Source organism: Neolamprologus multifasciatus, chromosome 1, assembly GCF_963576455.1.
Source record: "Neolamprologus multifasciatus chromosome 1, fNeoMul1.2, whole genome shotgun sequence".
Classification (NCBI taxonomy): Eukaryota; Metazoa; Chordata; class Actinopteri; order Cichliformes; family Cichlidae; genus Neolamprologus; species Neolamprologus multifasciatus.
In genome coordinates, this window is record NC_140439.1 from 32,152,038 (window position 1) to 32,168,007 (window position 15,970).

At 40.1% G+C, this 15,970-nt stretch overlaps 2 protein-coding genes across 2 annotated transcripts; one reads left to right on the top strand and one right to left on the bottom strand.

Annotated features, from left to right (window-relative positions):
* Window positions 1–1,526: 1,526 nt before the first annotated feature.
* larp6a (La ribonucleoprotein 6, translational regulator a) lies at window positions 1,527–10,244 on the top strand. Its single transcript, XM_085159171.1, has 3 exons — window positions 1,527–2,374; window positions 4,031–4,229; window positions 5,660–10,244. The coding sequence occupies exons 1-3, from the start codon at window positions 1,542–1,544 to the stop codon at window positions 6,752–6,754; spliced, it is 2,127 nt and encodes a 708-aa protein (XP_085015297.1). The 5' UTR covers window positions 1,527–1,541; the 3' UTR covers window positions 6,755–10,244.
* Window positions 10,245–10,847: 603 nt separating this feature from the next.
* Window positions 10,848–15,858, bottom strand: tm2d3 (TM2 domain containing 3). The gene is made up of 6 exons (XM_085159413.1): window positions 15,702–15,858; window positions 15,181–15,267; window positions 13,580–13,734; window positions 13,272–13,446; window positions 12,254–12,329; window positions 10,848–12,139 (listed from the first exon to the last, which is right to left on the bottom strand). The coding sequence occupies exons 1-6, from the start codon at window positions 15,805–15,807 to the stop codon at window positions 11,974–11,976; spliced, it is 765 nt and encodes a 254-aa protein (XP_085015539.1). The 5' UTR covers window positions 15,808–15,858; the 3' UTR covers window positions 10,848–11,973.
* Between the last annotated feature and the right edge of the window lie 112 nt (window positions 15,859–15,970).

Genomic DNA, 15,970 nt, shown 5'->3' on the forward strand with positions numbered 1-15,970 from the left:
TTCCCTCTTTCATGGTTAATGTTCAGAGTTTTCTTGGTCCAAGAGGTAGAAAATACTGATCGTGAAAGATGAAAGAGTAAGATGTGGACAAAAAAGGTGCCTGCAAATAGTCCAATCAAAGAGTTCTGATTTTTGAAACTCTCCATAGTTCTTTTTTACTTTGTTTTTGTTATGAGATGCAGATGAATCATACAGAGCCACTCCGAACACATAAACAAGATTTTTTTGTACCTCATTATAAGTGGCTATGTATGCCAAGGAACAATTATAGTTAAGAGGAAGTGGACTGTGGGATTATTTCGAGGTTTTTACCATGAACACAATCACCCTAACAGTGTTTTCTGACTTCTGTTTCACAGAAAACTTTTCTAATTCACTAGATTTACAAACCGAAAAAGACAGAAAACACAAATGCAATCCTGGGTATTTCTACAAACTGGCAGGCTCTCTCAGTTGATCCTAGCAGATAAGCATACAATAAGACACTAAATGCTTTAGATTATTTGTTGGCAAACTTTTCTTTCCTTTCTCTCACTCGTTGTCTCTCTCCTTCCCCCCTTCTCTCCCCATGTTGCATTGTACACAAACTGGAGCACTGTATGGCATGTGGTGCAGAGAATGAGTCAGACTGCCCACCAGCTGTGAGCCTGGCTTGCCAGTGGGGAGGAGTAAAGATATTTCACGCAGGGCTGCATGACATCGGTGTGGGTGATTTGCAGGGTTATTAGCTGAAAGCCAATGGCTTGCTGCAAAAATGGACCTCAGGTAAAGCAAAGTAATAATTACAACAGAAGTATGATTTGGTAGAAAATGCACACATTTTAAATAAAAATGTTAAATATTTACATTACTTTAATATTTACTTTACTTACATCAACAATGGTCACTGATATTGGCAATCATTTTTGGAATTAATATTCTTTGGATTAACTTATGGTAAATAGCCTGTATTTGTATAGCGCTTTACTAGTCCCTGAGGACCCCAAAGCGCTTTACACATTCAGTCATCCACCCATTCACGCACTGGTGATGGCAAGCTACATTGTAGCCACAGCCACCCTGGGGCGCACTGACAGAGGCTTATTTCAAATAAAATTTAACAAAAAGTAAAAATCCTGACATGGCTTCGAAACAGTATATTGAAATAACGTAGCAGGAAAAAATTCTATAATAAGAACATAAAACTGTTTTTAAACCTTAAACTGCCAGTTCAGGGTCGGTTTCAGTGGGCCCGTACATTTGGCCAGTTGCATACAAATCTTGAATACATCGTTTTTGAATAAAGTATAACAAAATAAAACAAATATAACGTTTAGTTATCTGTACTTTTAACCCCTTGCCGCCTCTACCGTTCTCGAGCGGCTACTGTTGTTCAACTTTCCTGCTTGCTTTGGGGACATGTACCTGTAAAACTTGCCTCCTGCTTGCCACTACACGCTAAAAACCCTATTATCCAATTAGCAGCGTTAGCGGAGGGGTTCGTCCTTGGCACGGCAATTTCCCAATTAGAAACACGTGAATCTGCTCCCCTACTTAGAGACATGTGGCTGGGACGTTCGTGTTTTCGCACACTTAGACAACACTCAGTCTGGGGGGAAACTAAAAACCAAAACATGTACGCTTTGGTGAACGCCTTCATGCGTTGCCTCTCCTTTCTCTTGCCTGCTTCTTGGCTTTATGTCAGCTTTTGCTTGTGGGTTGGGAATGAGTGCGAAGAGACGCTACAGCGGCCCAATCCCAGAGCTCGTTTCAAAAGCAGAGAGCCTCTTACATATGAGGAAGTAAAAGCAGCAGCAGAAGCAGAAGCACAAGGAGGCTCCAGACCGTCGGTCTCACCAGGTCCAGACTGCGTCTCGCTGGCTGCTACAAGCCCCGCTGCTCCTAAGGGCCCTTCGTCGGGTCTGATTTGGATCGGGGGTCTCTGGCGAGCCGTGGAGCGCGTCTTCGGAGCCCCCTGGGTCCTTCTCCGCCATCACCTGTGCCCGAAAAGGCGACGTGCAGCTTTCGGCGCCCCGTATCCTGTCTGTGCCTTCGAGTCGGGTAAGATTAAAAGCTTCCAGAGAGGCGCTGCTGCTAAAATCGTGGACGTGAAGGGACCGGGTGAAACCACCTTTACTTATTCGAAGAATATGAGCGGGTCCGTGGGGGTACCCAGTGTGAACTCAACGGAACGCGCCTCGGATGCGTCGGCGGAGCAGGGCATCGATGAGGTAATTACCGTGGACCAGCTCTCGCAGGAGATGGGGACGGTGACGATAACAGTGGCCATTCAAGCGGCTGAGGACGAGGAACCCGAGGAAGTGACATCCAATAATGCTGACTTCCTCGGAGGTAGCTGTAGCGAGGACGAAATCGGAAGACATGACAAATCGAGGTTTGTGTTATTTGCTACTTTAACTTAATTACCGTAATACCTAGTGCTGTGAAAACTCAAACTAAATCATATCCTACACGTTTATGTGTAACCTGTTAGTTTAGTTGTTCAATTCCCTCCAAAGAAGTTCAGCAAGGTTGGAAGTAAAACAAGTGACTGTGTTAGTTCTTACTGGAGCCCCACGAGTGTCTTTGTGCTCTGAATTTTATTGTTAAGCTGATGATGACAGCACGGGAGCAGCTTTGGCACAGTTGGACTGTTTTGTTTCAGTATAAGAATGCCACTTACATGAAAGGCTATTGTAGAAATGTCAAATTCCAACAGGTGCATCACTGGCACAACAAAACCCGGCAACGAGCGCAGTACGAGAGATGAAAATAGATGCTTACAATTGGGAGTGTAAATCCTCACAGACACGGGTGAGGGATATTATTATTGTCTTTTGGGTTGGAAGTGTTTAACCACCTGTAGGCAGCATCATAGCTATAAAGCTAGACACCTGAGACGGAGAGATAAAGGATGGCACCTTCACTTTAATCTAATTCCCCTGCGTCATGGCCTGCTATTTTTATCCTCCGGCCTATAAGGTCCCTACTTGAACTACATGCGCAAAGAGTGAGTCAGTGATAGAAAGGCCAAAGGGGAAAATAAATCGCTTTCTTCATGCCAAGCATTTGTTTACTTGGAGCTACTGAGGTGTGACCTGTGTGACAAAGGGCCCGGTAACGCCTGCAAGCTATTGCTTTATAGCACGTTTTTCACGCAGCTGGTATTTTAATTGGTTAAGGTCTAGGAATCGTTTTTAGGACGTGTTAAATGTAAGCTGTTGGTTTGTTAGTCTAATATTCCTCCAGATAACTTGTGTAGAGTGACTTGAAAATAAATGTATAACTATCTAATAATCTCTTGCGTTGTCTTTGCTCGTGCCTCTCGTCCTATTATTTGAGGAATGCAGGAAGGTATTCTCTTCTAAATTCTTGTCGTGCTTTATCTGACATCCTGGGGAAGATGTGGGCTCGTGCCAGCTGTATGGTCAGTGGGCTGGAAAGCTGCTGAGCGAGGGTGTGTGAGGGAGGAGGCTGGAGGAGGTGATGAGTCATCCACAAAATTTCATTCAGACCCTCACTCTAATCTGTAAGACTACCTGACTGTGCAGCTTTACGGCAGCTGTCAGGCTGCTGTCAAATTATGCCTCAAAGCTTCAGTTATGCACTGTTGATACCAGTTTTTGTAAACTGTGTGAAGTTGATGTGGTGAACCACCATATTCTATGTGGGAGGGAGAGCCTGTGTCTCTGGCCTTCAGATGGAGAGGTCTTGGCAGTTTCAGGACTGGCGGGACACTGGTGTAAAGGTCTGGCACTGAGGCATGGTGACTGTGGCTAGAGATGCAGCTCGTCAACTGCTGCAAGAAAAATCAGGAAGGAGGGAAGCAAACGGTCAAACGCTTCTCATGCCAGCATGTTGTTTGGAGAAATGACAGGATAAGATTATATTACTGCCAAAAACTTGTAAGCCTCTGGCTTATTGTATTAATGGAAGTAAAATGTGTAACAGTTGTAATGTTGGTGGTTGAGGATACGGAACATTTTGCTATTTCGGTAACGCACTAAAAAAGGTTCTCTGACCATGATGCATGTTATCTTCCCACACACAGTGGTGCCGGCACCAGCGGAGGAGAACTGGAGGAGGAGAGCTGGCAGCCCCCGGATCCAGAGCTTATCCAGAAGTTGGTTACTCAGATTGAGTACTACCTGTCTGATGAAAACTTGGAGCATGATGCCTTCCTGCTTAAACATGTCAGACGTAACAAACTCGGGTTTGTTAGCGTCAAGTTGCTCACCTCCTTCAAAAAGGTAACGGTGGCAAAATTTTGGGGTAGTCTAGAAACGCGGCAAGGTCTCATTTCAGTACACATCAAACTAAGGTGGGAAAGTACACGCGCTCTTCTGCTGCTGGCTAAAACATGCACATCACATACTAAATTTTATACTAGAGACTCAGATTTTTGTCTTGTATTACTATAGATTAGCCAGTGTGTGTGGAATCAAGCACACACACTGTGCACACAATCAAGCACAATGTTGCGTTGCACATTGTGCTTTATAGTTGATCACAATGAATAAATTAACTTTTAAGTAATGCTGAAAGAAGTAGTCTTAAAATTGAAATATGAATAAAGATGAAAGTAATTTTTATCTCCTAGTGACAGAAGCTTGTGAGAGCTGAATAACAATGAGTGGCTGCTTCTAGTGTCAGCATGACTAGCTGTTGCTGTTTGGTGATATTCTCACGTTAATTCACAACAGCTTGTGCTAATTTCAGCTCAATTCAGATGTGTTGGCTTTTTTTAGATCTGTTTGCACAGATTAAACCTAGATTGTATTCAAGAGCATTCACACATTTATTACCCTCTACTCAATATCTCTGTATAGAAGACTAAACTCTGACAGATTACATTGGCCAGAAGAAAAATACTGATGTGCATTTTCTAAAAAAATATTTTCTGAATTTGATGAATAAAAATCTTTCCAGGTCAATATTTTTAGACTCAAACAGAATGGCTCAACAGTTCAAAATAATTATTTGCCTTGCACTTGGTGCAGGCTCTGTTCTGAAAAGCCAACTGTCATGACTGGTTGCTTCTTGCAAACAGTTTGAACAGCAGGTGGGTGGGACTGTCTTGATGACATCCAAAACTTGTACCTGAGAGGATCATATTGACATTATTGTTTTTTTTTTTAATGTAATAAGTATACACCTGTGCAACAGTACATGTGGTAGACGATAAAGAACATCATACTCCTTTCTCTAGTCGGTTTAATTTCCCTTCGGTGCAGTATCAAGTAATGTACAGTATTTGGGTAGTGACAGCTGTAGACCAGTTTAAGGCATAGTGAGATACTTTAACAGAGTACTAGTCACTACACATTTGGAATGTACTATATGGCAAACTGACTATAGTAAGGGATGGGCACTTGCTGATTTAATCTGATTCAACCATGAGCTCAGAATCACTGAGCTAAAACATAAGTTTGGGCAATATAGTAAAGTCAGAATTTTTTGGCTTAAATTAATTGGTATAATTAGAGATTTAGGAAGTATGACTAACAAGAAGCTGCAAAACATTCTTGGTCTATCCTGGTGACAGATTGAAGTTAGCATGGTAATTTTTACTGAAGCTTAATAACTCCTAATTAAAGGTAGTTTCACTGAAATTGTGACCCGATGGTCACTGGGTATATGACTGTAACAAAGATGTTGTGTTTTTGTTTTTTTTCCCCAGGTGAAACACTTAACTCGTGACTGGAGAACCACTGCTTATGCTCTGAGACACTCAAAGATCCTTGAGCTGAATGATGAGGGGCGTAAGGTGCGACGTAAATCCGCAGTACCAGTCTTTGCCAGCGAGTCACTGCCCAGCCGCATGCTACTATTAAGTGATTTGCAGAGGTGGCCAGAGCTGGCTGCTCTCACTAAGGATAATGGAAGTGCTGAAGGAGGAGCCACTCAACAGGAGCAGCTGATGAAACTGTTACTGAAAGCATTCGGAACATACGGTGCCATTGCCTCTGTTAGAGTCTTGAAACCTGGGAAGGACCTGCCAGCTGACCTGAAGAGGCTGAGTGGTCGCTACGCTCAGCTGGGCACTGAAGAATGTGCCATTGTGGAGTTTGAGGAGGTGGAGGCTGCTGTTAAAGCCAACGAAGCTGCGGGCAGTGAGAACGGAGGACCCAATTTACTGGGGTTGAAAGTGGTTCTGATTGGCACCAAGCCGCCTAAAAAGAAGGTACCAAAAGAACGACCTCGTGAGGAAGGAGGGATGCGGAAAAGTCGCTCTCTAAACAGCCGGGTACGAGAGCTTCAGTATCATGGGGACGACTCTGCTTGCAGCTCTTCAGAGACGGAGAGCACCCCTACATCTCCCAGATTGGCTAGAAAATCCCAGTCGTGCAACAAGCTCAGCCCCACCACTGCAGGCATTAGCTTCCAGAATAATCACCTGAGTCCAAGTATGTCCCCACGTAACAGTCCGTGGTCTAGCCCTCGTGCCAGCCCGTGTTCTCAGCGCAAATCTCCTCATTCCCACAAGTCTCCCTTAGCTGTTGAGGGTAGACTGAGCCCTGAGGCTGGGCGTCGTTGGGCAGATTACTCCTCAGACAGTAGCCTCACACCTTCAGGGAGCCCGTGGGTTCAGCGGCGGAAGCAGGTGGCATCACAGGAAAGCAGCCCGGTCGGCAGCCCGATGCTGGGTAGAAAGATCCAGAATGCTGATGGCCTGCCGCCAGGAGTAATGAGGCTGCCAAGGGGTCCTGATGGAACTCGTGGCTTTCACTGTGTGGCGATTGAGAGGGGAAAGACTGCTGCTACTCAGACTTGATATGTGGAGCCTCATTATGTATTTGCTGACCCCCCAGAAATAAAATGAGATATTGGAAATTTAAACAGTTCTTGGCCATGTTGCTCAAGCCCCACCCCACATTTGAGACTGTGTAGATATATAATTTTTTTTAATTTTTTTTTAGTGCATCAGTTTTGAGTCCTTGTTATATTTTTATACAACATTTTGAGTTACCGTGGTAACATTAGTGATTTACTAATGGAAATTTGAGTGAATGTAAATTAATATTGTTTTGAGAGAGAACTTTGAATACAGCACTGACTTGAACCATGCCACCTCCATTGTATGAGAGCTTGTTCTACTTGGGGTGACCTGGAGGAAAGAATTCCATTTTTTTTTTTTTTTTTTTTTTTTACCTTTTTTTTTTTTTTTTAAGTTAGGGGGGGGGGTTGTCTTGTCCTCTTGTATGTGTTTAAAAAAGGGAAAAAAAGATCTTGTTTGTGGATGGCGTATAAATGTAAGTCTCACAGGCACATGGACTTGATAGAGATATCGCCATATGCCTTTTCTGTGTCTGTCTAATGTGAGTTCCATTTTTACAAACTACTTAAACTGAGGCCATAATTGCTCCACTGCCACGAAGATTGGAATGTTCAAATTGGACATTATTTTTGTAAATTTGTTTTATTTTTATTTTTGGTACACTTGGTTGGAAAGGTTCTCCTTATCCCTATACATGTTCAGCAGTTAGCTGCTTGATTGTTTTGGTTTTTTTAAGTTTTACTTGTCCTTGCCATGTTCATCAGTCTAAACCCACAATGAGGTTTGAGGGATTTTCAGGTCGGGCAGAATAGATGCTCTTATGTTCTTGCCTTTACATCTGAGCTGGGGTATTTGTACACTGCAATTCCTATTGTACAAATAAATCACTAAATATGCACTCTGCCTGAGTTCTTTTTGTGACATTGGTCATTTCAAATGAACACGACTAAAAGTAATCTTATTTTTGACTTCAATATGTGAGCAGGATTAAGTGAGATGTTGTTACTGTGCCCAGACTGTAGAAGCTATTCCAAACTTGGAAAGCAAAATTGGCTCATTCAAGTTGTTGGGTTTTTTGTTTTTTAAATGAATTGCACAGATGGGAGGATGATGACATTTTTTTGGATTATTTGATCCTATGACTTTATCATTGGATGGATATATAACAAACCATCTGAGAAAAGGAAACATGGGGGGATTATTTTAAAAAAATGCAACATGTATTTACTAGAATACTGATCATTTATTGCATCTTGCTTTGGTAATATGCAAACTATCCATTGAATTTAGATTAAGAGAATAACCTTTCGTACACATACCATTCATGCACTTTGTCAGGTTGCACAGCGACTGCAAGTGAACGGCTGTTCTCGAGTCTTGCCACAGCATCTTAATTAGATTGAGGTTTGGATTCTGAAGTGACTATTGGACAGGATCATTGTTTTAGTACATTCCTATCTAAATTTGGCTTGGTGATTGGTGTTGTCTGCTGGGGAATATCACATCTGTCTTCTTTGTACACTGCAGCATGGTCCCCCCCCCCCCCTGATTTTGTCTGTTTGCTCAGTTTATGTAAACATTCTTTTACAAGCCTTTCAGGGTCTGATATGGAGAGGCATGTCCATGTTGCTTTGCTTATACATTTACATTTTTCCTGCAGATGTTCCTTTTCTGCATTTTACATACAGATTTTATGTATTTGAAAATTGCTAGCCACTCAATGACTACAAAAACAACTTCCTACCACAGTAGTGAAATATCAGAACAAAGGAGGCCAAAACCAATTGTTTGTCCTCAATTCAGATATTTCAGAGCTTTGTTTTTCCTTTTGCACAGATAAATCATCTCTGCTCATTTGTATAAAACTAATTACTCCATTGTGATCCCATGTTGTTGCAAAGCCAAATGAAAAGATACAATAGTGGCTATTACTTTTTATGAGCAATATAATTTGTGGCTTGTCCTCAGGCGGTTGCCAATAGTTCTGAGCAACCATTTAGATATGAAAGAAGGGACCGTGCTGTTGGATGCTCGCAGAGCTGTTACGACTTTTAAATTCATGTGGTTGCATCATTCTGTTGATCCACTTTTTTGTTAGAAATCTTATTTCCTGTAGGAGTAAGCACAATGGGAGGCCACAAGCTCTTAGGCAGTGTTGGATGCAGAGGTTCAGGGACTATGCTCTAAAATTCAGAGATGCAATGGGACTAAGTGGGGTTGCGTAAGAGAGGGATGAATAAACTTTTGTTCTCTTTGCTTGATTAGCAATTCAAAATTAGGAAGTCGTGATGCTGTCTGCCTTAAACAGATATTTTGGCTCAACTCCATGTAACTGTTAATGTTAGCAGTGAGAATAATGACTATTTGAGAAAAGTACCACAAGATTAAACTATTATTCTCATATGATGATTCTCTATAATAACCATTAGGGAGAGTTTCATACTTACACCAAATAGGATAAAGACAGATAATAGAAAAACCAACTATCACAGGGGCCATTATTTGTAATTGGGCAGTGTGCAGTTACATATGAATAAAATTATTTAGTAAGGTCATTACACTATTTATTTAGGACTTGAGAGAATTAGAAAGATGTGGAGTACATTTGTTAAAGAATAAAACTTCACAGCTTTTCATATGTATTAAGTATTGTATAACTTTATGTAACACCACTGTGAATTAAGCAGTATACTGCTCAATTACTCCATCATTGCATTGCTAGTTATTACATGGTTTTAAAAGCCTGTACCATATAGTCATGTAGTCATATTGCACACATTTACACCATTAGGTGTATGCTAAACCCACTGACTGATTGTACCCATCAAGTTCACAGTCCAGATAAATCCATTAATGTGAGTATGTAACAGCACAGCATGATTCAAACTGAGGTAAGGCTGGAGCAGTCAGTAGGGACAAATATTATCAAGAGTATATTATAGATGCAGAGTTGAAAAGCCTCTGGTTGCTGTTTAAATTACAGCTCTCCAAGGAGAAATAATCACTAGACGTCTCCTCCTCAACTCAGAGAAGATGACAAACACTTACATCAGTCTGTGGGAGGGAGCTGTAGCGACTACGAGTGGGTGGAGTAAAAATTGAGGAACTAGAATTAGGGTGGAGTAAATTTACAATGCTCAGCAAAGCAACCAATTGGAAAAGTCGTATCAAAGCTCAAGAACCTGCTAGAAAGGAAATGTTTTTTTTTCCCTTTCTTTCATTTTTTTCCAAACCTTGTTATGAAACGTGGTTGCATAGATATTTATATCAATTTTAGAATTAGAGCCCAATGCATTAACTGAAATAACCATTACCCTCTGGATAAACATTTTAGCTACAGTCCCCTGCAGCTATTCAGTGCCTTGTTTATGGGCTCTTTAATGATATTTTATTACAAGGGGAACATTGCTTGGCCACTGCATTACCCTCCTGGTGTCACAAACCTGTGGGTAATGAAGGTTACTGGCACCTTTCACTGTTTAATTAATATATATATATATATATATATATATATATATATATATATATATATATATATATACATACATACATACATATACATATATATATATATATATATATATATATATATATATATAACAACAAATCAAATCACGTCATTCAACTTCAAAACCAAAAATGTTCTTTGAAATTTCACAACTTCTATGATCCAAGTTTATTCTGTTGTGGATTTGACAGTGGTTAAATTATGACCTAAAAAATGCTTGATAGGAGAGAAAGGAAATGTGAGAGTATTGGATGTTTTTATCCATCGGTTGTGCCATTTATTTCAGTAGGTATACTGAAAGTATACCTTTCAGTATACCTACTTCAGGTATACTTCAGTATATATCTATATCTATCTATATATCTATATCTATATATCTATATATATATCTATATATCTATATATATATCTATATCTATATATCTATATCTATATATCTATCTCTATATATCTATATCTCTCTATCTCTATATATCTCTCTATCTCTATATCTCTATATATCTCTATATCTCTATCTCTATATATGTATATGGTGTTACCATACACTATAAATACATTTAAAAAACACACATGCACAGTGAATTGGTTAGCAGTGCTGTGTACATTTGATAAACAAATAGTTCACAATTTTATTTTCTTAACTAAAAAACAAAATTTACAGTGCCCTTACAGAGGAAAAAAAGCAACTTAAATTGACACATAAAACATATTTACATAATGTGGGTGAATTAAAAGATTTTACAGTGTTAGTACAAAGACTTCTGTAAAGGATGATGACGATTTCACAGAAAATTGCCACTTAAATGCAGAGGATATCTCCAACACGGAAATCACAAGGCGCCGAGTTTGCTATTGCAGCACATTTCAAGTGTTTCAATATTTATCACAAACACAATCATACACCGATTGTTATCTGTTCTGCAACTGAAATCCAACTACATGCTGCAGGAAGAGACAGTTATACTACTTCCTTTTGGTTTACTACCCAATGCTGTTGTGAGACTATAGTAGCTTTCACTTATTAAACATATTAACTTTTATAACATAAAATGTACCCCTGTTTGGTGAGTGTTCTTACAGTTGTGACCTGCACTGCTGAATGAATGTAGGTGAAGAAATAAAGTACATGCTGAAATAACTGTTCAGGTTGTCCACTGAAATGACAATCAATTAAAAAAAACACCTTAAATCCCTTCTGCACATTCATACTTTCAGGATATAAATATCACCTTTCAATTTGTCCTTTGTGTGGTGACACTATAAAACTCTGCATGGCCATGGTTACCATTTGACCCCTATTGAAGCATTTAACTTGCAACAAGAGAGAAGCAATGCACAACTCCAACGAAGTTGCTCCACAGGAAACCACAGCTACCTATCAGCAAGACAGAACCTAACCACTAGTTAAGTCAAAGAAACTGGACAGAGGTAATTACCGGTTCCTTATACTCCTGCACAGTACCATCTGCGCAATCTCAACAGGACATGGACACAGAATGATTGGGATCAATCTGATGGTTGTGTGGGTAGAATCATCGTTTGTGTGATGAGGGAAACACTTCCTGCTTGTTAGCAGATGGGATGAAGACGTGTTACACAGCGAGCTTAGCCAGCCAAACGTGCTAAGAACACAGCATCTCAGCTCTTCAGTCTTTTGAGAGTGAAGCAGTGTGAAGAGCAAAGCCAGCCATGTCCCCAGGGCTTTGCTTCAGATATAGAGAGAACCGTCAACGGGTCCTACATAACCAACCCCTATTAGAAGGACGTCAATCAAAGTCCAAATGCCTAGGCCTCCAAAGCTGAACAGTTTGCCCAGACCTTCTCTCCACTGGCCCAGGTAAAACCGGTCCGCTCCAAAACCACCAAGTGTAATGCTATGGAAGAAACCAGAAAAAATAAGTTTCATCACATATCCTAATCAATATGTGTCTTTACATTTCCATTATTTAAGCTTGTTGTAATGGTCTTAATATTACTGTCAGTTTTACCTGAGTGCTAACGCTGTTGACCATTTGTATCCACCAGTCCAGTTACAAAATAAACGTTTTGGAAAACGTCTTTTACCTAAAAAGAAGTGAAGACATAGTGAATGCTTTCATACACAAACAAGCAACATTTAAACAAGCTGACTAAAAATACAACAAACATTACATCAAAAATGACATGTGGAAATTTAAATAAATCCTCGCCAATCAGCTGAACTTAATGCCAGCTCACATCCGCTGATGTGTTTCCACCCTGCTGATAATTCGCATATGGGGCTATCCTATTTAAGCAGCTTCAGCCTGCATACAAATGCTGCTGTGTCTGCAAGTAGCTTTGCAACCCACCCCAACCCCAGCTTCTTCACTTTATGGTGTTTCTGACTTAAATGTCTGCTGTCACAGATGTTTTATTCTGTGAAGAGGTCCTGCTCTGCTGCTCTACCTGCCTGTGGGGTTTCCACAAATGGCCGAGCAACCATAAGGGCTCTCTGGACAGAACCCAAACATAGCTCTACTGCAGATGAAATGGTAAATGGCCTGTATTTATATAGCGCCTTACTAGTCCCTAAGGACCCCAAAGCGCTTTACATATCCAGTCATCCACCCATTCACACACACATTCACACACTGGTGATGACAAGCTACATTGTAGCCACAGCCACCCTGGGGCGCACTGACAGAGGCGAGGCTGCCGGACACTGGCGCCACCGGGCCCTCTGACCACCACCAGTAGGCAACGGGTGAAGTGTCTTGCCCAAGGACACAACGACCGAGACTGACCAAGCCGGGGCTCGAACCGGCAACCTTCCGATTACAAGGCGAACTCCCAACTCTTGAGCCACGATCGCCCCAATAAATAAATAGAAATAACAGAAATAACAGAAATAACAATCATACTTTGACTAACACTGTCCTGACTGAATAGGAGTTTTCCTTTAATAGCAACCATGAATGAATACCAGTTGCTGCTCTAGACTGCATGACTTTAACTGATGACTTTATAGTGGATCCTTGATCATACCTAAGCAATGTACATGATCTAAGACATCACAGGTGGCATTGTAGCGCTTGCGTGGGCAAGAGACTGTCATACAGTTGGTGGAGTTTGTGCAGCGATACTGGGAAGGGTCCAGCTGCCAACAGAACTGACAGGTGATATTGAGAGAAAAATTGGTTTGCTGGTGTCCAGACTCTCCCTGTAAATACAAAGAAGAAAATAAATTTCACTACACAGCAATTCCCAAATTAAAGCCTTACTAACCCTCTTAACAAACAGATAAAGATGGTACAGAATTACTACAGACAAGAATATTTGACAATATTACTCACTATGCAGTGAACGCCTTTTTTGGGTCTACAGGTAAATAAAGTTGGTTTGCCATATGTGCACTTGAGATGGTAATCGCATTGAATGCAATGAGCTGGCAGGCGGTGACACAAACCCCCACTAGGACATTTGGATGTGTCTTCATCTGCAGGAAACACTACAAAAAGTCCACCACAAAGTTGCATTATCTATTTTAAGACATTTTCAAGCATGAATAATAAATATTTTATGCAAAGTAAGCAGGCTTTCATTAAATCTGGCTGCTGGTTGTGGCAACAGGCTGTGACTTGTGATAACAGACTGTGGCGGCAAAATTAAAAATACTCCGCTTTCAAAGAGGGCAGGCCATTAAAGAGTCCTTGAGCAAAGCTATTTAGTCTTGATTGCTACATTATAGCTGCATGCTGGGCAGTAAAGGCAAACTGTTGCTGCTGTTGTTGAAAAGCAATTAACTTAACAAATTCTGGTTGAGATCAAGACTTTACTTAATGACATGCAGGTTAACAAAGAAAAAAAAACATGCAATACTTAGACAATGGAAATTAATTGTGTCTGAAGTAGGCAGTATTACTCTGATTTTGCACTGTATTTTATTCAGGTTCCCAGATAAAATGGACATTCTTAAATATATGTAAAAACCTGCAGTTTACAATCTCATTACATACAGGAAATACAAATTTACAGTGATGCTCAAGCATGGGAAATAACCAACTTCAAATATGTCAAGTCCATCACAATTGTATTTCTCCAAGCTTGGTTGTTTTGTTTTGCTTTTTTAATCAGTGCTGCTATGTTACAGCACAACTCAGCACCCCTAAGTCTCATGCTGTTTCCATCCTGTGTTCAGACTCAGAAATAATAATGTTGTATAGATGCTTAAAAAGTGTCTAGGGCTACCCTTTTCCCCCCTTACAAATAAGACTGAATTAGGGAATTGATAAATAAACCTGATGTATGAGCAAAATCAATAGCAGCAGTGCTACAATGAAATCTTACCAATATCTTTAAGAAAATGTTACCTTTAAAATACATTTCAAATAATCCAGCATCAACCTGTGACAGGTGCGCCATGCTTTTTGCCCTAAAACAGCCCTAAGTCTCCAGCTTTTAGCCTTCATCCCTCTAAAGAAAGGGGTTTCAGTTCAATTCGTGAGGCATGATCTGAAAGTCCTGGTTAACAGGTTATTAATGGAAAACTGAGCTTGCTTACTGCTTAATAGAGCTGCATTTCTTTGTTGTTAAGTGCTAGAAAAAATATTAAACAGAACGTCCTCTTGATGTACAAGTCATATCTTGTCACATAACTTCTTTATACAAACGAATCCTCAATTTCTATTTGAACCAAGCGAGGACTTGTTTTTCTAGCTTCATTTTGGACTACTATTCAAAAACTCACACTCAAAGATTTAAATTTGGAGTTCAGGAAACTCTAATATCAACCGTTGTGAATGCGGCCCTTAGTCAATCTGTTTTTTAGTTTACAAACAGTAAACTAAAAACCACACAATATATAAATTCATTATTAATAAAAAAAAAAAAAACAGTTAAATAAATAACGTTACAGTCAGTATGTTTAATTTTGATTACTGACTGCAATATTTACCTGAGGATGCATCGGGGACCACCGGGCTAGTGATGAAAGGTCCATCTCTTGTGTAGTGGGTCTCAACATTAGTTGTGCTCAGGGAACCTGACAACAAAGCGGACAGGTCATATATGGTTGAACAGAAATTAGAAGTCTAAACACGCGTAAGCAGCTAGAGACACTGGTTTTTCTTTTAATAAAACATGCTAATTATTGCTTTACAATAATTTTAGGAAGATACTACACAGAAGCTACTCGCTGACATGTCATGCTACAAATTAGCATAAACAATGAACTGTTGTCATAGCTTAACTTGCATACGACACAATTAACAAAATGTGTTTTTGTGTATTTGTAAAATAAATTTTGAATCCGTGTTGCTCACTACAGCCAATGTTTTCATTGCTACCTAGCTAAATAAACCAGTGTTATGCTAACTTGCTAGCTAACCACCTCATACTAATTCAGTTGGGGAAAGGTAACGACCAAAGCGAGACATATATGCGAACTGATCTATAAGTGTATTATTGTAAGCATACCGTTAACACACTGTAACATGAGGTCCATAAACAATACGGCGATAATTCCGTAGCTTTTAAGGCACCGTCCTCTGTCCGGTCTCCAAATCTGACAGACAGCAGCCATTGTTACCGCAGAGCTAAAGCGAGCTGCGTTCACGTCATGTAGGAAACTGGAGTGCAGTTTTTGTTTTGTTTTATTTCTTTGTTTTAAATTAACAAAAATCACTAAAATAAAACCCCAAATAAGATCTGAAAATATTTTTCGTTTGAGGTTATTCTAATACAAA